We start from the raw sequence: 16,136 nt of genomic DNA on the forward strand, positions 1-16,136 counted from the left end.
ACACTATATGGATAATATTATCATAGTTTCTTTTCCTATAATCTTTTTAGAATCCCATATCAAGCAAGAAAAGTTACTGATTACATTTTATGTTGCAGCTGATAAAACACAGGCATATAAACTACATAAATTATCATAATTCAAACAATAAGCCTCTAATTTATATTATGCACATATTAAGAGGGAAGAACTTTATATGCTTCCACTCTTTTTCCATTTTCCTGAAATTGCTTAGAAAAGGTGTCATAGAAAAGGTGTCAGTTATATTCCTAGGTTGGCCAGAGAGTTATTGTCTTACTGATTAACATTCTATTCTTTCAAGTTGATGGTACATGTATGCTCGTGTATGCAAATTTACTTGTGCATGCATGAGCACACACACACACACACCCTACCCCTAGAGAAAAGCAGATTAAGGAACCTTAAAATTTTTATACTTGGTAAAGTTCAATAATAATACAAAACAGAGACGAATCATTGGAAGGATGATCTATTGTCCCTTCATTCCTCCAAGTGGAAAGAGTACAGTCTTAACATACTTATCTAATATATTCAAGTGTTTCACAACTCTCGTATCATTCTTCCAAACATTAATTACAATTTCTTTTTCTGTTACATAGTATGCTATTCCCATCCTCCTACTAAGGAAAACAGCCCACTTTATTCACATTATATACCTAAAATCTGTTAGATCCAATTTGTCTTCTCCAGGCTGTAGAACTTCACTTGAGACACCTTTCTGTTTAGGGATTACTTTCTAGTCTTTTTTGGTTCACCTCAGAACCATCTTTAGATCATATGAAAAGAAACCAGATCTGGTATTCTAATAAATCTCTAGCTTATATTGACTAAATCAGGAAGCTACATTAAGATGCTATTTGCAATATTCCAACTACTCAGAGTCATCCTAACTATGCCTCCAAGCACTCTGTTTGGCTTTGGTCACTTTTCACTTTGAAAGCCTTCCTTTCTATTAGAAATTAAACCACATGAAAACAGGAAGGCCTCACTCCACTTTGAAACATACTTTTACTGCTTCAGAGTAGATAAAACTACATTCTACACTATGAGCTTTTTTCCTGCTTTTTGAGCAGACACTTCTACTCCTAGTTGGCCTGAAAACCCTAGTGTGAACTATGAATGCAAACAATTCAATGAGGTGGACACATATTTTGACAAGAATATTTTTTATTATTGAAAAATACACAAAGGTGAAAGGTTGCTGAGCAGCTGATTTTCCATAGTACAACAGAGTATTATAAGAAAGAGGGAAATGTATCTGTTATATATGGCAGTTTACATTTCTAAGGCATTTAGGCTTAAGAGCACTAGGTCTTGCACAGCTAGGTGCATTGTCTTGAGTTTAAATATACTGAGGCACACCAGGCAAGCAAAGGATTCAAAACTATACATTAAAACTTGTTCATGCATTTGTGTCTCAGGACTTTATTCCCTACCCTACTCATTCATTTTTTTTCCCACATGGGTTTTGGAGTTGTTCATAGAACACTGGAAATAATCGACTCTTCAAGAGTTTGTTTACAATGACACCAATGGGACACACCAAACAGAACTACTTCACAGATACGTTCTGTCTCTTACCAAAATGAAGCTCCAGTAAGAAAAACGCTGATTTGCAAAGGCACAGTGGAGACAGGTTTAATGCATTAAATATAACATGAATCATTCACAATAACAAGTTTTGCGTTTCAGGGAACTTTTGTTAATACAACACAGTTGGTCACACAAAATACAAATGCTTCTGTTGATTTGTCTTGGCAACTCAGATACATCAACAGTGCTAACAGTTTAACAGCTTTGTTCTCATCTGACAGAAAATAATGGCAGTTCTGCAAGGCAAATGTTAAACCTGACCGTATGTATTTATTAGTTCCACAGTGTTTTGACAGATTATAGGAGATGGAACTCAGAGGATGCTGACACGCTCACCGAGGGCTTTCATTTCTGTTTCTTCAGTCTCAGGAGTGTCACTGTGGCTAGCACTCGGATTGATCAGGTGTGTGGGGTACTGCAGCCCCTGCTCGCCTGCATACTGCTCCCACCTCAGGTCATCGCTTTCATGGGTGATGTAGCGCTCCCCGATTTTGCATTCCAGCTCTCGCAAATCTAACCAGGTCTGATAGTCCTGAAGAAGAAATTCCAAAATATTACCATAGAGATCATTACAACTCAACATACTGTTTCATATGATGTCAGTTTCTGCAATCTATGAGTTACCCTTTTCCTTCCACTCTAACAGCGCTGAATCTTTCATCATGCATCCTCAAGTGACAGCGTCGGCACCAAAGCCATCCTATTTTCCTAACCTTTGCAAATACATACTGTTTATATGATAGCATGGATCAAAGAGTGGTCAATTAATGTTTGCAGTCAAGCAATCAGGAATGCCGGTATTCCTTTGAAATTTAATGCCTACAAATAATCTTTCAGTATTTCAGAGTATTAGTTTCCTAAACTTTAAATTCAATGTGAAAATAATAAAGCACATCCATATACTTTGTATTTGCCATGCGTTTGTTCCATACATAATAACCTAGCATTTAAAAATATAGCTTCTAAATGAGTACAGTGCATGACCAGATGGGCATCTATTTGTACGTTTATCAGGATTACACATACAGATGCTTTTGAAATCTGGTCCTCTGAGGTCTGTTATGATCCTTGGTTTATTTATTTATTTTTGGTTTTGCCTTCTGGTTTTGGGCTGTGTGTGTGTGTGCGTGCGTGTATCTCTTCTATCAAATTATTCTGGTAGAGAAAAATGTTTAGAAACACTAAATTGTTATTAAATCCTATGAAGTTGCATGCATTCGAGCAAATAAATTGATATTAGAATAATCACACTTTAAAAATTATTGCAAAAGATTTCTAAATATCAAAATCCTATAAATATTTAGAAGCTCATTCAACTAAGAAAACTCAATGATTGTTGTTTACCTGTAGCCAAGGGTGGCTCAAGGTCTTATCCACACTGTAGCGCTTTCTCATTTTTACTTGCAGCAAATTGTTGATAAGATCAATGGCTGAAAAAAATTATCAGTAAAAATAGATGACAAATCTGTAACATATGCATAATTCATTTATAGTTTATTTCACATCTGCTATTTCACACAGTTAAATGAAGCATAGTGACAAGGCACTAGAACCAAAAAAAAAATCCTCTTAAGAATACTGAAACTTTGGCCTTCATTTTATTTTGGATACTAAAAAAAAAAAAAAAAAAAAAAAAAAAAGAAGAAGTTGGAAGTAATTATGGAAGAAGTATTAGAGTCTATTGTATGATATGAATTTCAATTGGTCTACTCTTTAATACTTTTTTTAGTTTAGAAATTTTGTTTATATATACATCATGTAAATATGTCTTACAATATGGGCAGGATAAAACTAATATTCAAGATAAAGCATTTACTAATTTTGTTATAAAACATGCTGAACTTTTGAATACACACAATGGTTCACACAGTATTGAATTATATGACAGACATCTGAACATCATATTTGTATGGAAAAAATACATCATAACATGGGTCATATCTCATGATAAACCTGGAGCCTGAAAACCAACAGCCCAAGAAGAAAACACTTTAATTGCTTTCATTTTGCTTTTGCTTTCAAAAATAACCAATGTATTGGAATTATATCAGCCTTCATAGACTTTCTAAAGGAAGATAGGAAAGAAGTCTATTTAACAAGAAATGTTCTCTGAGGGGTTAGAACCACAATCCCTCTGGCCTAGTACTCTGCTTGTGACTGGGGAGTCTGTGAGTGTAATTTATGAAGAAAAAGTAATACTCATCGTTATCTAGTCTGAAAATCATCCTAGTTACCCACAGTATCAGGTGATGGAGTTCTCACTCTCCTTTTCTGGACATTATATTTTCAGTATACGTCATTAATAGTTCATTATTTATTAAAGTCATTCCCTCACACTTCTTATTCTTGTAATAACTTCCATGTTTCTTTTTTTTGAATTTTAGCATTTTCTTCCCAAAAAGAGCTTAGTGAAATCTGCCAACCTAATGGAAGCATTTCTATTTCAAAGAGTTAATTTTTGCCCTTAACCTACCATAGGCATTATGTCTGAAAGACGGCTCTTCCTACCAAAAATCTTAATCAAACAGGCAGCTGATAAACGAAAATGAAAATTAACTCCTCATCTTTCCCAATCACCACGCCTTGAATAGGCAGCTTTGAATCCACTTTTTGGTGTGCATCAATCTGTATGGACCTGAAGATACAGACTGTCACATGAGACCAGAGGAACAAAGACTGCTTCCTTCAATCAGAATCCTTCCCAGTGTCAGGCAGAGAGAAGTGACTTCCACAGTCTTTTGGTAATTGAGAATCATATCTCTATGGTGCTAATATTCCAAGTATTTGCCTGCCCTGAAGGGCTGTAGAGTCAAATATCAAACAATTATTTGGAGAAATGAAATGCAACAACACACATTTAAATGTTGCCTGTGCCTATACACTCTTGCCTTACCTAGAATACCTGAGGAAATACAGTAATCAGTACATTTTCATATTCCAAGCATGTGTTCTCAGAGAGCTTTTAAAAGTATAGTTCTCTCTGTGAACTGTGCATAGGGCATGTGCTTTAAAATATCCATTCACATGATTTACTCACTGGTGAGTAAAGTGCACCTTCCATTCTTGCTGCTGTGAAGCCACACGGCAAAAATGGAGGACAAAGAGTGAAGGGAGAGCTTATATGCTACTGCAAGCTTGCTGCAGCATTACACTGTCCCAGACACTGCAGGGAATAAATTCATGTCATTAATTCACTCATTCTGTTTGGAATTCTGTAACTAGAAAGGCAGGAGTACAGTAACACAACAAAAGGTCTGGTTTGTGCCCAAATGGGCCCCAACAGTGAACCACACTGCATAATGGGGAGGGAAGTGCTATCAGAGGGGAAACTAGAAGTGTCTGAAGGGAATGGAATAAGTAAAAATGAAAAAATTGTTCTACCAAATGAAACATACAATCATTAGTCTGACTACGCCACAGTACCCAACCCAAGTGACCTGAACAAGTACAACAAGGCAATGGCAACTACCTCCAAGAGAAAATGGTTAAGGATATAAGGGGAGAATTAGAGGAGAAACATGTATGTATAAATAAATGTGTGTGTGTGTGTGTGTATACATATATTTTGTGGCTTTTGGAGGCACACAACAGAAATAATGAACTATTAAATGTTAGCACCTGTAGCTAAATGTTGGGACCACGGTATTAGTGAGAAAATAGTTCTGTCATTTGTAGTTGAGAATTCTGTTCTGCTTGTTACTTTTCTGGAACTCTTAAAACATCCTTTTTATTAATCAAATTGTATACAATCCAGCATTAACTATACCATTCAAAATGCGTTTTACTAAACATTTTTTAACACAGTCTAGAGGCTTTTTTCCTTCCAATATTCTCTTTACTGGCCATGTCTACATTGATACAATATTCATGTAATAAAATAGTCTCAGATGTATTATGTATGTATAAATCATTCATTTACCTGTTCATTCACCAAATCTTCCTTAATTCCTGTTGGCAATTACTTATGAAATAAAAAGTTAATGATCAAGCCCTGACCCTGAAAAGCTCACAATCTAGTTGCAAAGGCACATGCATGCCCCTCCCCAGACCACAGATGACATCATGACACAATACACCATTTTGAATCTTTGACCTTTAATTCATATCCTACTCAAAGCAAAAAAAAAAAAAAAGTGTTTTCTTTTTATAACTTACTGTCATTAGTCCTATTTATGTTTTAGATGCAATGGAGAACTTTATTCTATATGACAGTTCTTTACATCTTTGGAGACAGTAATTCATTCCCCTTAATCTCACCTCTATAGTTCCTTTAGATCTTTCAGCCTGCTTAGTCCCCCTGTACACAATATTCACTAACTTTACTCAATGTCCCTGTAAAAATTCAGTGATCATCACCGACCAACATTTTCCTCATTAACTGCCAATTTGATTTATACACAAATATATTATTCATATAGCCTAGGATTGAGGGGTTTTCATTCTTTTTTAAAAAAATTACATTCATATTCTTATTTAGTCCTTATAACAACCCCCTGAAAGTAGTTATTATTTTAATCTCCATTTTAATAAAAGGGAAACCTGAAGCTTCAAAAGACCATGTAAGTTGGTCAAAGCCAGACAGCTCCTAGGCAATACAGTTGAATTTGAAACCCAGGGGGACTGGAATTCAAAGCCTGTGCTCTTAAACACTATGGCAGACTGCGGCCATATTATGCCATTAACTCATTATAAGTGGATAATAATCTCAAAAATTAACTAATATTTTATTTTTACAGTCATGATAATTAAATTCTTAGTTATGTTTCCACCACACCCTTATGTGCTTGAACGCAAGGATGTGTGTATATGTGTATGTGCATCTCTGTGACCATAGCTCTGAATGTGATATGACACCCTCGTATCATTAATTCTCCTAGCTTTCTGTCACATCCACACCGAATAAGCCCATCTGCTATGTATTAATACAATTATTAGAACTTTTTTCAGGATAAGGCTTAAACATAGGGCTTTCTGACTCTATCACAAAACACATTACCAACTGCCAGGCCTATTAATTATTCTTTGAGCAAGTCTTAAAAGCAGGCAGTGCTTCCTCCTAGAAGTATTCCTATGTAGCTCATATTTACCATCTTCTCCAAAGGCTATTTTAGGCTATTTTTTTTTTCAAATGCTTGATCATTGAGACACATCGGTTCTTGGTAAGACTCATTCTACCAATCTGGTAATCCTACTTAAAAAAAAGTGCAGTTATTCTGGAACAATATATTTTAAGTAAATTAACACTGACAAATACTGACTTTCAGTCATTTTCTTCTCAGGGCCAAGATTTGTTTTCTAAATATTTGCAAATCATCTATTTAATCATTCATTCATTCTAGAATTTTGTCAAGGATAAATACTAAGCTTCTTGTTGAATAATTTCAGAATTCATTCTTTCCCCCTTTTAGAAATTCTACTTGTCTTAAATATCTTGGTATCTCTCTCATTTTATCTATGATTTACTACAAATTACCACGGCTCTAAGAGCACATCTGTTAGTTTCTTCAATATGCAGTGTGTCCAGCTCTGAACATTTACCCATCTCATAGCTGCTATTGAGTGCACTTTTGTGATACTTCTATTTCCCATAGGTGCCAGCTCCCAGCAGAGACTGCCATGTGTAATTTATCAAGGATAAAGACACTAAGACAAGGGAAAGGGGAAGGCAGTTGTAAAGGAACAGTCAGTCTAGTTAAGCTGGAGAAGTCACAGCAGTCCCAGAAGAGAGCCAACAATGAGGGAAAAAAAGCCCAATTGGGGTCTGGAGTCCAGTTCCAAAACTAAAATCAAAATTCAGAATTTAGATCTAGAGCGAATGTGGTAGGACATGCCTTTGGAACTGCAGGAGAATAGTGGAGAGGGACAATGGGGGAGACAGATACAAAATTGGGCCATTCTATGAATTCCTCTCAAAAACAAAGTAAAGGAGAAAGGGAACATGGTCTGGCTGTGGGAGAGAGGAAAGTAAAGAGTGGAGCAGAATGAAATGTCATAATCTGGCACAGCTGCAGATTAGGCTGCTGGTGCCCAAGTGGGGAAGGGTAGAGGAATTCCTAAACTCCAGTTTACCTGCAGCTCCACAAGGAGCTGGGGCCCTCAGGAATCTGGAGCCCTGTGCAAAAGAGATACTTCGGGAAGAATGCCTCAGACATTCTTGGTACCCTGTACCTCCTTCTATAAAAACAGCAAAAGGACTATATCCAAATACCTAGGTTTCTTGGGGTAAGATATATTGGAACATAGTGCAGTCTTTCAGTGGTTTCAGGCAATAAACAGATGCCGTTTAAACAGCAGAGATGGAACAAGGGCCAAAGCAGTAGGGGAAATGAGAATCCTTTATTCTCTTGGGTTCCCTGTACCCTCTTCCTCTGCTATTTTCTCTGTTTGAATACCCCCACCTGCCACCACTTTGTTCCTGAAGGACACAGGAGTAAAATAGGCAGTGACTAGTTCCTCCTTCTTTTTGCAGTAAACATGACACCAACCTTTTCGAAAAGTGGTATGATTATTTTCTGATTATACCTCCTCATTTATTCTGGGGGGTGAGTCTTTCTAACATTATTCTGAGAATTTTATTATCTTTATTCATGCTTAAGCTCAATCCTCTCCTTTCATCTTTTTAATACCTTGTCTTAAATCTAAAGTTTCTTAAATAGCCACATCTAGGCATGTGGGAAGTCTTTTTTTTCTCTTCTTATGGAAAAATTTTAAACAATTGTATGGTGTACATTTCCATTTTTAAATTTTCTCCTCATGAGCAGAGTTTTATGCTTTATAAAATGTCTCTAGCCATGGATTCACAATAATGTTCCCTACAAATTATAAAAAAAAATATTTTTTGAAATCTAATGTTTCTTTTTTGCTACAATAAATTTTTGGCTAACACAGTTACTCTCCTAACTTCCTGTACAGCATTTTTTTCTCCTTGCCCTATCAGTTTAGAGACAAAAAAAGTCAGGAAAGCAAAGAGAACATTTTATCAAACATTCTCTTTTAGCAGAATGGCACTTTCAGCAGCTATTAGGATAGCTGAAGTTCCATGTAGCCTATTTGCTAGGTGCACAAGGACACCTGAACAAAGACAAAATTAAATGGTACATGCAGGTGCAGAGGGCTTTATGTTTTAATATGAAAAGAAGCATTCCATCAGAATATGATATAGATTCCATTTTTTCTAACAATAACAACAAAATACAGAATTATATTTGAAGTTGCACAAACTATATTGAAGTCATTCTCCATTTTAAAGAAAATACCAAGTGTGTAGATACAACAGGTGTTTTGTATGCAGAAGGTAGATTTGCAGGTGTCATTGTTGTGGCTAAACTGAAAGGCATCCAAAGCTTGCAGAAAACTCTAAGAAAAGACTGTAACTGGACATATTTAAATTCTTAATAGGTCCCTCAGGTCACACCTTTCAATCATGTTCCATTTCCCATTTTATTTCCTTTTATTATTTCAATGCATGCCTATCTCCCCACACTCTCATCATTAGATTTTAGTTCCCTTAAGGTCACACGGATTGGGTTTCATTTTTTTTGCACATAAGTTTTATAAATATTTAAAGTAAAATATATTTAAACTATAATGCATTAGAAAAATGCTTGCTAAGTAGCATTTGGCAGACTGAATACATTAAATAGAAATTTAAATCGCCATTTTCTTAGCTCTAAGTTTCAATACCCATATTGTATGCATATGGTTTGTATATTTTGGCTAAAAATATTTCTGGATGGTAGGGCATCACAACTCTACAAAATATAACAGATCATAAGATCAGTGACTTCTTTTAGAAAATCAGTATGATGCTGAGAGTAACTGCCATGCAGATTATGTTTATTTTACAATATGTATTTTTCAGGCGGGAAATCACCTGTGAAACCTCAAAGCTGATCTCTTTTGTCAAGACACAGTACATTTTCCCCCGAACTTCTCTCCACCCCAGATTATTCAGGTATCTTTTCAAAACAGAAACCAGATGAGAACAATCATTCTGGTGATAGAGCCGTTGCCAATCAACCATCAAGCTCCTTGCCTTCAGGCAAATGTTTTCTCTGTTTTTTTCCCTTTCAATTCTGCCTCACCACCTGTCACAGTGTAGTGCTTAGTACTTCTCTCCCTTTGGCTTGCTTCATGCTGATGGGAAGTTGTGTGTTTATTTTAAAAATCGTTTTGCAACCCTTCACATTCCGGCTCTCAACCCAGCATGCTGTTGCTCAGCAACACAAACTGGGACGCTCCACTCAGGGACTGAAACCAGAGGCTGCCGGCTGCAAACAAGGCCACTGGAAATCATCGTCTCACTCGCTCCGGAGTCAATTACTGGAATCCAATGAAGTGCAAGACCTTTAGAGACTCGAGTCGGCATCTTTCCTTTCTCAGTTCTTTCCTCTGTAGAAAGTTATTCTATCAATGGTTACTCCTTTGCTTTTCATCCAATTTCATTTCCTCCTGAAAACTGGGGATATGATCTTGGAAATCATAAATTCTTTAAACACAACCATACAACAGCCTCCAAACTGAAGCCCAATTGATTCAAAATTTAAAGAAGAAATCAAAATATATTTATATTATTCTGATCATGTTCATATTGGACTTTGTTTCATTTTAATGAACTAGGCATATGGTTTGTATATTTTGGCTAAAAATATTTCTGGATGGTAGAGCATCACAACCTTACAAAATATAACAGATCATAAGATCAGTGACTTCTTTTAGAAAATCAGAATGACACTGAGAGTAACTGCCATGCAGATTATGTTTATTTTACCAAATGTTCGTTTTAATGGTCTGAACACTAAAATCCTTTGGGAAGTTTTATTTTTAAATACTGATATTTAAACCAAAGGTCAAGTGAAAATCCTTAGGAGAGGATATTGATATTTGTATCAATATTTGCAGAAGTGCCTCAAGTGTGTGCAGCTAGAGTTGAGCATGACTGTGTTAAGTAGTGCTTCTCTTTTACATACATATGAAAAATAGTTAAGAGATCTTAAACTGAAGATTCTGATTTGGTAGTTCTGAGATGGGGCCTGATAGTCTGTATTTTAATGGCTGCTAGGCAATCCAATATTGCTGGACTTTAGACCACATTTTGAGTAGCAAGGAGCTAGAGGTATGAGAACATTGATAGTGGTTAAAAACTGGCTTAATATTGCCCAAAGGCTCCTTGAATAGATGGACACAAATATACAGAAAGGTATCTAATCATAGAGGTATCTGTCCTCAGCTCCATCTTGTTCAGTATCTGGAATGCAGAGATAGAAGGGTTTAAGGATAATTTCTGCTCAGAAGTTGCCAACAGGAAGAGCAAACAAATTGGATTACACAAATAATTTCCCAAATAACTACAGACTGGAGCAATGGGCCATGCTGGTAAAATAACTTAAAGGAGACAATTGAAACTATGTCCTCTACTTAGGTCCTTCTCTCTCAACCTCCTCAAAAGGACTAAGTACAGAATTGGAAAATCTGGCTTATCAACAATATATGTAAGAATGAAATCTGGGTTTTAAATCCACAGTAAACTCAGTATGATCCTACTTCTTATCCCCAAATCAAATATTATTTTATGTTGTGCTAACAGAAATGTGTACTTTGTAATGAGGGAAGTAGTAGTTTCACTTTACTCTCTCTCTCTCTTTTTTTGGGGGGGAGGGGATGGAGTTTTGCTCTTGTTGCCCAGGCTGGAGTGCAATGGCGTGATGTTGGCTCACCACAATCTCTGCCTCCAGGGTTCAAGCAATTCTCCTGCCTCAGCCTCCTGAGTAGCCGGGATTACAGGCACCACACCTGGTATTTTTAGTATAGATGGGGTTCCATGTTGGTCAGGCTGGTCTCAAACTCCCGACTTCAGGTGATCTGCCTGCCTTGGCCTCCCAAAGAGCTGGGATTACAGGTGTGAGCCACCATGCCCAGCCCACTTTACTCTTAATTAGACTCACTGACCCTTAACTCAGATCAGTCCTGAGGGTTGACTATAAGATAACGTAGATAAAGCAGAGTGCTTGTGCCACAGTGAACAGGAGGGTGAAGAAAAAACTGACTTGTGCAGGAGAAGAGAAGGCTGGGGGAGACATGATGACTGCTTTCAAACCTCTGAGATGAGGTCTTTATTTGGAAAGAGATTGGGTTTGTTCTATCAGTGTGTATAAATACATGAACATTTCTGTTCATTGTTTTGGGGTCAGATTAAAAAGAAACTGGGCTGCTCATGAAATTGTGTATTTTCCATCACTAGAACAATTTAATAATATTCTAGATAATTACTCAGTGGATTGGCACTTGGGAGCAGTACAGGGGTTAGATAAGATTTTTAACATCCTGTATTTTGAAGTATTATTCTTTGTTGTTATGGAAGAAAGCAAACTTACAGAATATTTAACTTCTATTGATCCTCTATTCAGACATCTCCACACATACTCAGGTGTTATATATTTCAACTAAACTATGATGTACATTCAGAAGTGAAACTTTAACTTTGTAACTGAAATATACAGGAAATATTTCTATTTTGAATGGCAAATAAACAGCCAATTTTGAGCATTTACAATGCCAATGTGCTTGCTAAAACCTCTGAGCAGTTCCTCTCTATAAATATCATTTGTTAGAGAAAAATCTCATGAACTGTATTTTACTTGCTATCAAAATAAATGATTCTTTTCCTAATGGGACAAGCTTTGCAGATATTACCTTATTTGGATTTTGACATATGTATACATAGGTATAGATGTAAAAAAATCACTCTACTGGTAGATATTTTTCAAGTCATTTTATGCCTTTGGCTCATAATTGGAAAGTTCCTTCTTATTGTATAAAATTAATAATCTTTTATTAAAATTAAACATAATTAATTCCAGAATCTTAAGTTGAGATTGTTTAGAATATTAAACCCCAGTGGAGGTTCTGACCACCATAATTCACTTTATCTTATCAATTCTGATTAAATTTCCTGGCACCAAGTCAGCATTTTTAAGCAGTTCACTGGCTAGTCTCCTCGCCTCTCCTCCATGCCGTTATGTCTGACAGTGTGTTAATATGTTGACAGATCAATCTATTCATTAATATTCAGCAGGCTCGCTGGATCTGCAAGGCTCATAAACTGTTACAAACACAGTTTAATTATTAAAATGACAATTGTCTTTCTTTTGTTTCTCGTACCATTGGATTTCTGGGTCTCATCTACCCGAGGCTTATTTTCAATGGGGTTATTTTTTTGTTTTGAACAATATGTTGTGAAAGAGGGACCTACAGCTGGTTCCTTTTCATGGTAAAGTGCTACTTCCAACTTAAGTGTTTAGCGTTCTGGAACACTGTTGGATTTTGAAAACATACCATGTGGTAATGGTGCTAGGCTTTTATTTAGCTTTGCTTTGTGTTTGCACTGGCTATATTTTTCAATCTCCAATTTCTGGAGAAAAAACACACTTGTGACCAATTTAATTTGAATTTACCAAGTTGAATGGCAAAAATATCTTAAAAATGTAGACGCCTTGATAAATGTGTGGTATATTATGATAGCCATTCTATGCCTTGAGATACCTTGTATTCTATATTGTATAGTTGAGGATTCAGACCAATTGGAAGAATAAATTATAGCTGTGTTTATCAGGAAAAAGAAGCATAAATACTACCATGGAGGTTGCCAGGGCACACAAGTGGAAGAAACTCGTGTCACTGGCTGCATCATCGTAATCTGATGATTTTGCCTTTAGTGCCTTCAGTGCACTAAAGGCAAAATGATCAGATTGTGATGCACTAAAGGCATTTCCTATACCTTTGCATTATTCCTAAAGTTGTGTGTGTGTGTGTCACCAAATGTCAAGGCTTCCCATCTGGTCTCAATTCCTGAGAATACCGACTAACCATGTGACTCTGAAGCTGAGCAGAAACAACTCAGCAGGTGACTTGGGAATAGGTGCTTCTTCAGACTTCACCTGTGAATACAGAAAATGATCTTTTGTCTGCAGGGGTCAGGGGGCTCATTGTGAGACAATTTCCGAGGCTGCCTCTGTGTTGATTACTGCCTGTTTGCCTCTCTAATGGCATATAAAGGAATATGAAAACTCAGAAGGAAAAAAATAGCAACTTCTCTGGGAATCTTCATGGCCCATTACTAACCTTCCTCAAATTTACTGTACATCTCTAATTGAACGCATCAATTCAATTTGATAATGGAAATGTACTATGACTCTAACAAATGCTTTCCAATCTATCACTACAGGTCTGTCATCATTTTCCTAGTGAAACGACTTGCACTGAAGCAAATTATATCTCACTTCACCAACTATACAATTTATATCGCTTGGTTATCTGTGTCATTTCTTTTCCTCTAAGAATAAACTCTGTGGAAAATAAAGGCTATATAGTCAAATCAGCTGTGGAGAAGAATCATTTATGATATGTGTTATAATTCTGAGCAAATAAAGGAATGTAGGAAGACAGAATTCATTTGACCTTCACACTTGACTATTCTTCTTTGTGTGGACATGATAGTTTAGTGACTTAAGATTGCATCTTTCTTCAACTGCTCAGTCACATTGCAGCAATTATAGAAAAAGAACTGTAATCCACAGCTCGTGAGTGAATATTTACATATAAATATTATATATTATTTATTTCAAATTTTAGACATTTTTTAGACCATGCATGGAAGAATTCTATTTCTACAAAAGGTTGTACTCTATTTACTCCATTTATCTTTCATGCCATGCCCTTTTATTTTTATTAGTTTTTTTATGAAAGTTATTGCATGCACCTGATAAAAGATCTAAATCAGTAAGACATGTACAAAAGCAAAAAAAAAAAAAAAAAGCCTCTTATATCTCATTATTAGACCTGCTTTCCGGAGACTACCTATTTTAAATATTTAAAATTTTTCTTCTAATTATTTCCATACCTCTAAATAATAAATGCAGTATCTTCTATACTTGTTTCATTGACCCTAAACTAGTGCTGCTCAAAGTGATCTATGAATCAGGGCTGGTCTGAATTGTTTATAATCAGTCAATGATGAGATAAGTATATAAAGTGAGACTAAGTCTTTGGAAATTTTTATAGCTATTTAACATTGCTGTCACATTTTAAGTACATTTTACAAAGTACTGGTCCATATGTTTAGAAATTGAAATAAGATAAAACTGGTCTTTATCACAGATAGTTTGAGAAGAATCACTTTGAAAAAGTGTGATTTCTTTCCATCACAGATGAATAATTTCATTCCAGTTTTCTCTATCTTATTGTTTTCCTCCTTCTCCCAATTAATCTAGATATGTTAAATTATAGTACTGGCCACGTTTGTAATTTAGAATAGTTCCTGGCACACAGTATGGAGGATATAAGATAATCTATGTGACATTTATTAAAAACTTTAAGCTTTGATGGTTAAATTGTATGTTAAATGATACACATAAACACACACAACACCACTCATTCACTCTGGCAGAATCCCATTATGAACTCGGTGGATGTGAGAGCTTTTACGGCTCTCTTCACTTCTTTGTTCTCCTTATTCCTAGTGTTGTAGAAGTTTCATTATTCATATTCTTTTGCATAATTATAGTTAACTCAGACATGCTTGGTTTACAGGTCATATAAAACTTAAAATTAATCAGCAATATGTGAAGTAATTTATAAATATTAACTGATAAATTCTAGGTTATAACCCGTATCTCCTATAGCCTGTAACCCCAAATCTTTAAACCTATACCCAAAGGAGAATTTAAGTATTAAAGAGATTCTCTTTTCCTACATTCCTTTATTTCATTTATTTATTTATTTTTTGAGACAGAGTCTGGCTCTGTCACCCAGGCTGGAGTGCAGAGGCACTTGCACCCTCTGCCTCCTGGGTTCAAGCAATTCTCCTGCCTCAGCCTATCGAGTAGCTGGGACTACAGGTGCGTGCCACTACGCCTGGCTAATTTCTGTTATTTTCAGTAGAGACAGGGTTTCATGTTGGCCAGGCTGGTCTTGAACTCCTGACCTCAGGTGATCCGCCCGCCTTGGCCTCCCAAAGTGCTGGGATTACAGGCATGAGCCACCGCGCCTGGCCCCTACATTCCTTTAATTGCTAAAAATCATGACACATAGGTTAGTTGCATCTTTATTATACACGACTTTGTTATACAACTTTTTGTATTTCTCTGGAATTTATAGTTGTTTCTTCTTTATTCCTGAAAAAAGATACTTGTGCTTCTTTTTTTATTCTCACTATTTTCATGGCAATCTGTAACATGAACAAGTTACATGTCCTGATATTGTATATCTGATAAAGAAGATGATAAAGATACAAAAATATTTTAGAAATGACAGAAATTTATAAATGATTTTATAAATTTTATAATGTATCTACCTTTGAATACCAGAAACTGAATTCAAAATTGTTTTAGAGCTCTAACAGCTGTAAGTTATTTCTGGGGACCTGGGCTCCAGAGCAGCGGTTTTGAAAGGGTAGTCCATGGACTTCTTATGTTCTCAGTGCAAAACAGCAGTTTAAGGGGGTAGAGCCTGGGAACTTCCATTTT

At 36.0% G+C, this 16,136-nt stretch overlaps 1 protein-coding gene across 2 annotated transcripts in view; it reads right to left on the bottom strand.

Annotated features, from left to right (window-relative positions):
- Window positions 1-1,170: 1,170 nt before the first annotated feature.
- PRKD1 (protein kinase D1) overlaps window positions 1,171-16,136 on the bottom strand; it is a 362,251-nt gene continuing 347,285 nt past the window's right edge. For both annotated transcript variants that reach the window (XM_054448321.2, XM_054448320.2), the window contains 2 exons: window positions 2,959-3,044; window positions 1,171-2,146 (listed from right to left, as the gene is read on the bottom strand). In XM_054448321.2, the coding sequence (XP_054304296.1) occupies window positions 1,928-2,146; window positions 2,959-3,044 (305 nt within the window). In that variant the 3' untranslated portion in view covers window positions 1,171-1,927. The remainder of the gene's footprint in view (window positions 2,147-2,958; window positions 3,045-16,136) is intronic.

This window comes from Pongo pygmaeus, chromosome 15 (assembly GCF_028885625.2).
Source record: "Pongo pygmaeus isolate AG05252 chromosome 15, NHGRI_mPonPyg2-v2.0_pri, whole genome shotgun sequence".
NCBI lineage: Eukaryota > Metazoa > Chordata > Mammalia > Primates > Hominidae > Pongo > Pongo pygmaeus.